This window comes from Phyllobates terribilis, unplaced genomic scaffold (genome assembly GCF_046119375.1).
Source record: "Phyllobates terribilis strain yellow unplaced genomic scaffold, ASM4611937v1 Scaffold_5__5_contigs__length_657084704, whole genome shotgun sequence".
Taxonomy (NCBI): Eukaryota; Metazoa; Chordata; class Amphibia; order Anura; family Dendrobatidae; genus Phyllobates; species Phyllobates terribilis.
In genome coordinates, this window is record NW_027362765.1 from 325780020 (window position 1) to 325792577 (window position 12558).

At 44.8% G+C, this 12558-nt stretch overlaps 1 protein-coding gene across 1 annotated transcript in view; it reads right to left on the reverse strand.

The window, feature by feature from the left end:
• LOC141271150 (membrane-spanning 4-domains subfamily A member 4A-like) overlaps positions 1 to 12558 on the reverse strand; it is a 193375-nt gene that overhangs the window by 88291 nt on the left and 92526 nt on the right. The window contains exon 3 of the mRNA XM_073681252.1: positions 10907 to 11017. Coding sequence (XP_073537353.1) covers positions 10907 to 11017 — 111 coding nt within the window. The remainder of the gene's footprint in view (positions 1 to 10906; positions 11018 to 12558) is intronic.

Below are 12558 nucleotides of genomic sequence, written 5' to 3' on the forward strand. Positions count from 1 at the left end.
GTGTTTAGTAGTTTAGTTCTCCAACCCCTGTTGTCTAGTAGTTTAGTTCTTCATCTTCTGTTGGGTAGTGGTTTAGTTCTCCATCCCCAAGTGCCCTGCAAGCCTTGGGGATTCCAAGACTTGTGGAGCAGCCCATTCCCCGCCTGCCCCCACAGCCACCAGAGTCACTCAGTGCCCAGTCAGCGATATATAAAGTAATGGTGACTGGGCAACTAGTACTGGGGACTGCGACAACCATCAGCTTTCGGAAGCCATCTGTATCCACCAGGCGGAAATGCAGCATTTCCGTGGCCAACAGATTGGAGATGGTGCAGTTCAAGCTCTTTGCTTTGGCATGTGTAGGAGGAAACAATCTTTTACATGACCACAACTGTGGGATTGAAGGCTTGCTGCTGTGCTGAGAGAGGGTGGAGTAGGGTGAACACAACAAGCTGCTGGACTGTGAGAGAGGTGCAGACAGAGATGTTATGGTGGATTGAGAAAGATGGGGTGTCTGAGATCGGTCAAAAACAGCAGGCATGTCCACTTCCGTAACTGCCGACGTGCTCTCACTCACCCCGACTGTAGCGGGTAAACAAGTGGAGGTTCTGCGGCTGGAGACCTGTGTGAGAACACTTGCCACAGTGACGGAGGAGGAAAAAGAAGAACATGCGGTTGATGGGGCAGACAGTGGTTGGCGAGCCCCGCTAGTCTGCATTTTAGCACAGTGAGCTTCCCAGATTAACGCATGTTGATAACACATGTAGTAGTCAAATTATTGCATTTTTTTACTCTTTTACTCTACTCTGTCGTTTTTAATAAAGTTGGCAGATAACATGAGTTGTGTCATTTTTTGCGGTCTCAAAAAAGGCCCAGGCTAGGCAACTGCAGACTCGCGAACGCTGCTGGCCACTGCCAGAGTTGGGGCTGAGGATGCAGCGCTTGTCAAGGTTGCGTAACTGTGTCTGTGCGGGAAGCCGCAAAGTACACTGCTCCTATTGGACAAACAATCAGTAGATTCGGTTTTCAGTACCATCTCTATGCTGATGACACCCAATTATACACCTCTGCTCCGGACATCACACCTGCATTACTACAAAAGACCAGTGATTGTCTTTCTGCTGTGTCTACTACGGTGTCACTATGTCCTCCCTCTACCTAAAACTGAATCTGTCAAAAACTGAACTACTCGTATTTCCTCCCTCCACTAACCTACCTGTGCCCGATATTGCCATTTCCGTTTGTGGCTCAACCATTACTCCCCAGCAACAAGCCCGCTGTCTTGGGGTCATTTTTGATTCAGATCTTTCTTTCACTCCTCACATCAAATCACTCGCTCGCTCATGTCATCTACACCTCAAAAACATCTCAAGAATCAGGACTTTTCTCACCTTTGACTCAGCAAAAACTCTTACTGTAGCTGTTATTCATTCTCGTCTTGACTATTGCAACGCTCTACTAATCGGTCTCCCTCTTACTAAACTCTCCCCTCTCCAATCCGTCCTGAACGCAGCAGCAAGGATCATATTCCTCACCAACCGCTACTCCGATGCCTCTTCCCTGTGCCAGTCATTGCATTGGTTGCCCATCCAATATAGAGTTCATTTTAAACTTATCACGCTTACTCACAAAGCGCTCCATGCTTCAGTACCCCCATACATCTCCTCCCTTGTCTCAGTCTACCACCCTACACGTGCCCTCCGTTCTGCAAATTACTTGAAACTAAAATCCTTCATAATCCAAACTTCCCACTCCCGTCTCCAAGATTTCTCGCATGCTGCGCCAATTCTCTTGAATGCACTACCCAGGACAGTTCGATTAATTCCCAATACCCACAGTTTCAAGCGAACCCTAAAAACACATTTCTTTAGTCTGGCGTATCACCTAAACACACTCTGTCCATCCCAGCTTTCCCCCATATTAAAATCTTCTTCAATTTCAGGTTCATACCAACCATGCACATAATAGCCTCTGTCAGGACTGCACACATACTGGCTGGCGACCAGTCCATGTATTATTATTCATCCTATTCAGTATATCAAGGCTGCATTATACAATATATGTACTTTTTACCTTTTGTGTCTCCCCCACTTCCTCACAGACTGTAAGCTCGCGAGCAGGGCCCTCACTCCTTTCTATATGAGATATGCTTATTCTGTATTGTCTGTATATGTCCCCCCTAAAATTTGTAAAGTGCTGCGGAATATGTTGGCGCTATAAAAATAAACTATTATTATTATTATTATTATAAAGTAACCTCCTCATCTTCCTCCGTCTCTGCTGAGATACTCAGCTGCATATTTCTGGGTTTACACCAAGTGGGATCTACAACCTAATAGTCATCCTGTCTATTCTCCCACTCCTCGCCCTGAGAGTCACCATCCTCCTCTTCCTGCCCTGACAGCACAGTACAGTCCGCGTGCGCCTCAAGTATCTGAGTCTCATCAGGATCACCTACACCCCTAGGGGTTAACGTCTGGTGACAAGGGTCTGGATTCTGCTCGGACCCTACTTCGTCCAGCCCCGAATCAAACTGAGAAAAAATTTGGCCATCACTGCACATGCTTTCCTCCTCTTGACTCTGTGAATCTTTGGATCAGACCTCTGATGCCCTGGAATAAAATGTGTGAACAGCTCTGCAGATTCTCCCATCTGTGGTTCCCCACAGTAAGTTGGGCGATTGGAGAGTTGTGACGTGGGTCAAAACAAGGGTAATTGGGGTTCCACCTCTAGGGCTGTACTGTGTGTGATGTTAAGGTGGAGGAAGAGGAGCAGATGCCACTTAAGGAAGCGCTTGATATCCACTGGAGCACATGTTCTTTCTGGCTCTCATCTACAAAGCATACTGCTGCGTGGCTGCCAAAGAAAGGGAGTGGAGTAACCCATCCAGTAACAGAAGTTGTCAAAATGCTGCGCAATTGCTCACTGCAGCAAAGCAAACCTACTTCTCACCTCTCATATCATGCCTGTCTCATAACCCCAAACAGCTATTCAGTACTTTCAAGTCTCTCCTCTGTCCACCAGCTCCCCCTCCCTCTCCTCTCATCTCAGCTAAAGTCGAAAATTGATAACAACTGGTGTTTTCCTCTGATGATTGAAACATACCTCGAGAACCCCCATCATCAAAAAGCCCTCCCTTGACCCATCCTCTGTGTCTAGCTATCACCCCATCTCACATGCCTATGCCTATCTATGCCTCCAAACTACTGGGTCAACACGTCCATTTTTAACTGTCCTCCCACCTCTCCTCCTGCTCCCTCTTTGACCTCTTACAATCTAGCTTCTGACCGCACTATTCCACTGAAACTGCCCTGTCTAAAGTCACCAACGTCCTACTAACCGCCAAATCCAAGCAACACTAATTTGTTCTCCTCCTCCTCCTAGACCTGGTATCTGCCTTCGACACAGTGGACTATTCCCTCTTACTACAGACTTTCTGATCTCTTGGCATTACAGACTTGGCCCTTTGTTGGATCTCCTCGTACCAAACAGACAGGACATTCAGTGTCTCCCATTCACACATCACCTACTCATCTCGCCCCCTGTGTGTCAGTGTCCCCCAAGGTTCAGTTCTAGGACCCCTGCTCTCCTCCATCTTCACCTCGACCAGGGACAGCTCATTGAGCCTCACGGCTTTCAGTATCACCTCTATGCTGATAACGCACAGATCTACCTCTCTGGACCTGATATCACCTCTTTGGTAACCAAAATCCCACAATATGTGTTCGCTATTTCATCTTTCTTCTCTGCTAGATTTGTAAAACTTAACATGGATAAAACCGAATTTATAATCTTTTCACCATCTCATTCATCCCCCCCAGCTGACCTATCCACCAAAGTCAATGGCTGCCCACTCTCCCCAGTCCCACAAGCTTGACTCTGATCTGTCTTCCAAACATCAGATCAAAGCCCTTTCCACTTGCTGCCGACTCCAAATCCAAAATATCTCCGGGATCCGCATATCCTCAAACATGAATCTACAAAAACACCAGGGCACACCCTCATCATCTCCCGCTTCAACTACTGCAACCTCCTGCTCTGTGGCCTAGCCTTCTACCATTCTCGCACCTCTCCAATATATCCTAAACTGTGCTGGCCGACTAATCCACCTGTCACCCCGCTATTCCCCGGTTTCTCCCCTCTGTCAATCCCTGCACTGGCTCCCCGTTGCCCAGAGACTTAAGTTGAAAACCCTAACTTTGGCATAGAAAGCCATCGAAAACCTGTCTCCTTCATACATCTGTGACCCAGTCTCCCTTTACTTACCTGCGAGCAACTTCCCATCCTCACAAGATCTCCTTCTCTACTTTTCTCTTATCTCTTCTTGCCAAAATCGCATACAAGATTTATCCCATGCATCTCCCCTACTGTGGAACTCTCTACTCCAAAACATCAGACTCTTGCCTACCGTGGAAACTTTCAAAAGGAAGCTGAAGACCCACCTCTTTTGATAAGCGTACAACCTGCAGTAACCCTCGCACCACCATACCGCTGCACAACCAGCTGTACTCTCACCTACTGTATCCTCACCCATCCCTTGTAGATTGTTTGTGAGCCCTCGTGAGCAGGGTCATCTCTCCTCCTGTACCAGTCGGTGACCCCTTTTCACATGTGAAGTGCCATGGAATAAATGGCACTATAATAATAATTATATTACTTGTACTCTGGGTCAATTCATGCCACTTTCCTGGTGTCTGCCCCTAATTTGATCTGATTTGGCAGCTTTTGGGCCCATTTGAAGGTGTTGTATGCGTTTGGTTTGGCCTCCCATTGAATCCAATGGGGTTCGGACACACTTGGAGAATGTTCGACGAATTAAGGATCCCAGGAGGATGCAGACGGAGCGGCATATGCCACCTGTCCTCACTATTCTGGCCTAGCCAGAGGGACTCCTGCTGCAAAAGGGGTACCAGCCCCCGATATCTGACTCTGTCGCTTCAAGTCTTAGTCAGAGAAGTCCGGAGGCTCAGTGGATCCCACCGGGTATCGGACGAAGCGGAGTCGCCACCCGTACCCTTGTTCTGTGCATAGTCCAGAGGGAGACCCGGCCTTAGTACACGCATCATATATGGACAGGAGAGGACCTAGTGGGAACTTCTAGGAACACTCTGGGGCGGGGTCCTGACCAAAGTACCTGAACTACTCGGAGGTTGTCGGACCCCCGGTCCTGGTGGCCGCAGCGCGCCGTGAGGAACAGGGAGAAGCCTTGCAGCTGTGCATTCTACTGTGAGTAAAGCTTGGAAGACTACCACTATGGCCTCCAGTTTCTTATTGCAACGCGGCACCGCACCACACCGCACCACATCTCTCACTACTATTCCCATCCTCCTGCCTCCTCTGCCCTGAGGCCCTGCTCTGCCTGTGGGGAGTAGTACTATCTGCTACTGCCATTACATCCCGCATCAGAGGACTGAACGCAGTGCTGGTGGAGGATCACCAGAAACCACAGGTGGCGTAGTCAATATAACCACTCGATTAACACCAAAACCTGAAAGCCCATTACATCTTTTATTGTGACGGCCCTGGGCATGGAACAGGTCCAGGCCATGGCTACAACCCACCTAACATCTGACCCTGCTCCGAGTACCCCCTCATCTCTCAGGGTTGGGCTGCAAGCGTCACACAATCATTCCAGTATTGAGATTTATTAAAAAATTTTTGTTGCAAATCAAATTACCTTGGTACATTTGTCGAAGCTGGAAAATAAAAATGTCCAAAGATCTACTCCTCTCTAGCCCAGAGCCAAAGGGGTAAAGCCTAGTAGCAATGGTAGTGTCTGATTATTGTCAGAATGTTGGGTTTCTTTCTATCAAAGCCCCTAGATTCCCCTTTCATTGCCCCCATAATGTATGATGCCAACAAAAGTTTCCCCCAAACACCGTATAATACTCCCAGAGTTAATTCCTCCACAGTACCTTCCACACACAGTATGATGAACTTACTGTACCCCCTCCCCACTCAACCTCCACGGCAAAGAATAGTGACCCCAACAAACACAGTATAATGCCCTAACTGGGATCCCCACACAACCCACCATGCAGTATAATAGGCCTCCATACAGTATAATGGCTCCAACACAACCCTCCATACTGTATAATCGCCTCACTAGCCCTCCAGACAGTATAATGGCCCCCATATAGCCTCTCCGAACAGCAAATGGCCTTCAAACAGTATAATGGACCACACACAAACCTTCATACTGTATAATTTCTTGCATACAGTATAATGGCCCCCACATAGCACTGCAAGCAGTATTATGGCCCGCCACGTAGACCTGCAAACAGTATAATGGCTGCAACATAGCCCTCCAAACATTATAATGACCCCAACTTAGAACTACAAATAGTATAATGGCCTCCCACATAGACCTGCAAAAAGTATAATAGCCCTCCACATAGCGATTCAAACAGTATAAGGGCTCCTACATAGTCCTCCAAACAGTAAAATGGCCTCCACATAGCCCTCCATAAAGTATAATGGCCCCCACATAGCCTTCCATATAGTACAATGGCCCCCACATAGCCTTCCATATAGTATAATGGCCCCCACATAGCCTTCCATATAGTATAATGGACCCTACATAGCCTTCCATATAGTATAATGGGCCCCACATAGCCTTCCATATAGTACAATGGCCCCCACATAGCCTTCCATATAGTATAATGGCCCCCACATAGCCTTCCATATAGTATAATGGACCCTACATAGCCTTACATATAGTATAATGGGCCCCACATAGCCTTCCATATAGTATAATGGCCCCCACATAGCCTTCCATATAGTATAATGGACCCTACATAGCCTTACATATAGTATAATGGGCCCTACATAGCCTTCCATATAGTATAATGGGCCCCACATAGCCCTCCATATAGTATAATGGGCCCTACATAGCCTTCCATATAGTATAATGGGCCCCACATAGCCTTCCATATAGTACAATGGCCCCCACATAGCCTTCCATATAGTATAATGGCCCCCACATAGCCTTCCATATAGTATAATGGACCCTACATAGCCTTCCATATAGTATAATGGGCCCCACATAGCCTTCCATATAGTATAATGGCCCCCACATAGCCTTCCATATAGTATAATGGACCCTACATAGCCTTCCATATAGTATAATGGGCCCTACATAGCCTTCCATATAGTATAATGGGCCCCACATAGCCTTCCATATAGTATAATGGGCCCCACATAGCCTTCCATATAGTATAATGGGCCCCACATAGCCTTCCATATAGTATAATGGACCCTACATAGCCTTCCATATAGTATAATGGACCCTACATAGCCTTCCATATAGTATAATGGGCCCCACATTGCATTCCATATAGTATAATGGGCCCCACATAGCCTTCCATATAGTATAATGGACCCTACATAGCCTTCCATATAGTATAATGGGCCCCACATAGCCTTCCATATAGTATAATGGGCCCCACATTGCATTCCATATAGTATAATGGGCCCCACATAGCCTTCCATATAGTATAATGGGCCCCACATAGCCTTCCATATAGTATAATGGACCCTACATAGCCTTCCATATAGTATAATGGGCCCCACATAGCCTTCCATATAGTATAATGGGCCCCACATAGCCTTCCATATAGTATAATGGGCCCCACATTGCATTCCATATAGTATAATGGGGCGCACATTGTCCCCCACATAGCTCTGCAAACATTACACAAAAAGGGTGCACACCCAGAGACAGGTCAATACGTTTCATACAACTCCATGATCAAAAACAATTAAAACCATGACAACCCCATAGATATGTATAAATCACTGTACAACAACGAAATGCTACAATAATAAATATATAAAATATGCTGTAAGATCCTTCTAAGTTGAAATATACGCAATCAATAACATACCAATATGACCAGAGAGCCACTAATGGGTCATAGAGTTAAATAGATAATAATAGTCAAGTCCAAAACCATATAATATTGTATTCCACAATATGCTGAAAGAACTACCTATGATTATATTCTGTTATGACCCCTCTCCTTAACGGGGTTGTCCGGTCCAAACTGAAAAGTCTGCAGTCAGTGTGTGTCTGCAGACTTGTGAATCCCCCCAGCGCACTCTCTGTGCGCTGCTGGAATTCACCGGTATGAGACCCGGACCGGAGGGTATGTATGAATTATACATACTCCTGGACAGTGGGCGTGGCCTTGCTCCATACAAGTGTATGGAAGTGAGGTCTTTCTATTTTCCTTGTGACTTGGATACCAACTCTTATCTGCGTTATCCTTTAAGCATACATTTTCACAGTTGCATGCATGCACACTTGCTGACTGATTCCGCTATTAGCACTATTTTGGTGCTTTCTATATATTTTTATATCTATATTCCTGATCAGGACTGTTGAAATTGCTTCTTTATGGTTTCAGTACTTACTACATGTTCAGACATATTTAACTTCTTATAACATACTGTAGAATTCAATATTATATGGTTTTTGAATTAACTATTATTATCTATATTGCAAAAGAATGCCTCTTTGGTCATATTGATTTTCGTCCTTTGTAGTCGATGACCATGACTTCAAGGTTTAGAAGAGGATAAGTGGCAGTGAGTCCGGAGGGGAATAATGAGGTCAATTCGGGCCCTGAAGGCTCGCTCACATATGTGACAACTAAGTACTGTAAGTAGATGTGGTCAGGACAGTAGATGCTTGTGCCTTGCGCACAGCTCGCTTTCTTCTTGCCTCAAAGATTCTCCTGTCTTCGGCTGCATGAGCTCCAGTGGTTATCCTGCCTCGCCAAGCTGGACAGTCCAGGGCAAGCTTCTCCCATTCGTTGATGTCGACTCAGTTTTTTGAGAGACGCTTTAAGGTAGTCTTTGTAACGTTTCTTCTGCCCCCTGACTGCTAGCTTTCCCTGACACAGTTCTCTGTATAGCAATTGTTTAGGCAATCGGCTGTCTGGCATTCTGACCACATGTCCAGCCCACCTGGCTTGAACTTTAAGCAGGAGAGTGTAAATGCTGCAAAGCCCAGATTGTTCCAGATTGCCGTGTCGGGGACATTGTCTTGCCACCTGATGCGAAGAAGACTGCGGAGACAGGTCAGTTGAAAGTGATTGAGCTGTTTGGCATGCTGGCTGTAGACAGTCCAGGTCTCGCTGGCATAGAGAAGTGTGGTAAGGACCACCGTGCAGTAGACCTTCAGATTAGTGGTAAGGCTTGGTCCCCTTCATTCCCAGAAGTTCTTACAAAGTCTCCCGAAGACAGTGCTGACTTTGGTAATTCTGTTGTTGACCTTAGCATCTATGGTCACTACGTGGGAGAGTGTGCTGCCCAGGTAGGTGAAGTTGTCAATTGCTTTGAGGTTGTTCTCCTTCATCATAATGCATGGCTGCTGGAATGGTTTTCCTGGAACAAGTTGGTACATAACTTTGGTCTTTTTTGTATTGATAACGAGACCGAAGTTGTCACAAGTAGTGAAGAGCTAGCGTGCTCATTTAACCCTTTAATCCAGCACGCTCGGGTGCTCGCCGAGTATTTTCGGCGTGCTCGGCATCTATGTTTGATCCGTCGTGGCTGCATGTGTCATGGCTGTTAGACAGCTGCGACAGATGCAGGGATTGCCTGTTTGTTACGCAATCCCTGCATGTGTTGCAGCTGTCTAACAGCCATGACACATGCAGCCACGACGGATCAAACATAGATGCCGACCTCGCCGCAAATACTCGGCGAGCACCTAAGTGTGCTCGATTAAAGGGTTAAATTAGCACACTCACTCATCACTAGTCACAAGCATATTGGTCGTATTGGTATACTATTGATTGCATATATTTCAACTTAAGGGATCTTACAACATATGTTATATATTATGTTATATATTTATATTGTTGCATTTCATTGTTGTACAATAATTTGTACATACTGTATCTATGGGGTTGTCATGGTTTTAATTGTTATTAATCGTGGAGTTTTATGGTTTTTAATAAAACTTGTTGTCAGGACTGTGGAGTCAGTAAGCCAAACCTCCAACTTCGTCTCCAAGTCCCTCTCCAAGTCCCTCATACATGGCTCATATTTAAGTGATAAATTTTCTGTAGCACAGATTCATCTCAGCTAAAAGTCTAGACCCCTAGATCAGGAATAGGACAGATATTTATAGGACATTTCATAACTTTCCCAAATTCTTATGAAACAATATTCCCCACAAACTGCATTGAACTACTGTAACCAATTTATTATATATTTTAGAAGTTGGAGTCAGTCCACTTTATACCGACTCCGATTCCGACTCCACCAAAATGGACACCGACTCTGACTCCACAGCCCTGCTTGCTGTCCTGTATCTCTGAATGTACACCTTTTTTATTACTCTTTTCTTTCCCTGATCATTAGACGTTCCTTGCAGTGATAGCACCCTGGTTGTTGTTACATTTGGCTGTGCATCTATATTTTTTATAGCCCATAATGTTCTCATTGATTTAACAAATAAATATATAAATACTCGCCTCTCCTCGTTTTCCCCTCTGCTCCGGTCTCTGTATTGTGGGATCTGAAACTCTTCACTGTTTGGAACAGTGGGCATGAAGTAGTGATGTCATCACGCCCGCTGTACTGAGACGTCAGAGATCAGACACACAGGGAGAATGGATGAAGGAGGGAGCACTAGCGGATGGCTCCCTCTTCCATGGTCTGCTGCCATTGGCAGTACGCCGCTGGCTGCTGCGCAGTTTTAGCAGCAGTACATGAATGTTAAATGGGCTTATATTGTCTTTTCCTCTATGTTTATAGCACTGTTAATTACTTTCAGCTCATTTTACAACCAACACCTTTAAGCCATACTTTTTTTTCTCTTTTAAAAAGTTTTAAATCTAAGAATTTGGACCTTATACCAGAACATGGCAAAAGGATTACAAATCACTTATGATTGATGCTACATTCTACTTACAAAAACTGATGCCCAGAAATGGATTCCACTGTAGAAAGATATGCTGTATGACATAAATGGAAGGCCAATCGCAAGCAGTATCTGACAAATGGCTGAGATGATCAGCAGTATCTGAAGAAAAGGAGAGGAATATGAATATCAAGTCTATCAATCCTTCATTATTCAATAGCATATCCAAGAAAAATAGGAGTGATACACCAAACTGAATAAAATATAATTTTTATTGATTAAAAATAAAATATATTAAAAATAAATATGGAGAAATAAAAAGGTATAACACAAAGTGTCACCTCACCCAGTATAATTACAATCAGCCAAAGACAGCCCATGCATGGAAAAGGAATAAAGAAGGATATTATTTCATTCTAGAAAAAGTCACATGCACTAGTACACCGTGGCCGTCTAGTGGATGGTAAAAATATTACATTAAATATAATCCCTATAATAGAATATTATATATCAAAAATAACAACAACATAGTTTTGCAATTGAAACTGAAAACCCTATTGATAAATTGATAATTGCAACCTATTATATATACATAAAGTTAAAGGGTTTAATATATACATGTGGTCACAGTGTATAGTGTTGTGACAGATAGTAAGGCACTATTTTCCACCAGTATTAATGTGCATTATATAAGAAATTTTATGAGTATTAAAAGCAGAATATGAGAGGTTATATAGAGGTAATTACAAAGATATATAATAAAGTGCTATTAGTGCATCAAAGTGCAAGAACCAAAGTGACATGTGCTTCATTTCAGACGGAGATGCATAGAAGAATGTATAACCACCCATGCATGTGGATATGAATGGAAATAGTACCTGGGGTAGTCGTGGAAACTGGGTGGGCGAGGCCCCGATGCGTGTTTCGCACTTGCTTCTTCCAGGGGACGAGAAGCGAGTGCAAAACGCGCATCGGGGCTTTTACCATCTACTAGATGGCCACGGTTTTTGGGAGTACCTGTTCATTATACACTGCTCAAAAAAATAAAGGGAACACTCAAATAACACATCCTAGATCTGAATGAATGAAATATTCTCATTGAATACTTTGTTCTGTACAAAGTTGAATGTGCTGACAACAAAATCACACAAAAATCATCAATGGAAATCAAATATATTAACCAATGGAGGCCTGGAATTGGAGTCACCCCCAAAATTAAAGTGGAAAAACACACTACAGGCTGATCCAACTTTGATGTAATGGCCTTAAAACAAGTCAAAATGAGGCTCAGTATTGTGTGTGGCCTCCACGTGCCTGTATGACCTCCCTACAATGCCTTGCATGCTCCTGATGAGGTTGTGGATGGTCTCCTGTGGGATCTCCTCCCAGACCTAGACTAAAGCATCCGCCAATTCCTGGAAGTCTGTGGTGCAACGTGACGTTGGTAGATGGAGCGAGACATGATGTCCCAGATTTGCTCAATCGGATTCAGGTCTGGGGAACGAGCAGGCCAGTCCATAGCTTCAATGCCTTCATCTTGCAGGAACTGCTGACACACTCCAGCCACATGAGGTCTGGCATTGTCCTGCATTAGGAGGAAACCAGGGCCAACCGCACCAGCATATGGTCTCACAAGGGGTCTGAGGATCTCATCTTGGTACCTATTGACAGTCAGGCTACCTCTGGCGAACACATGGAGGGCT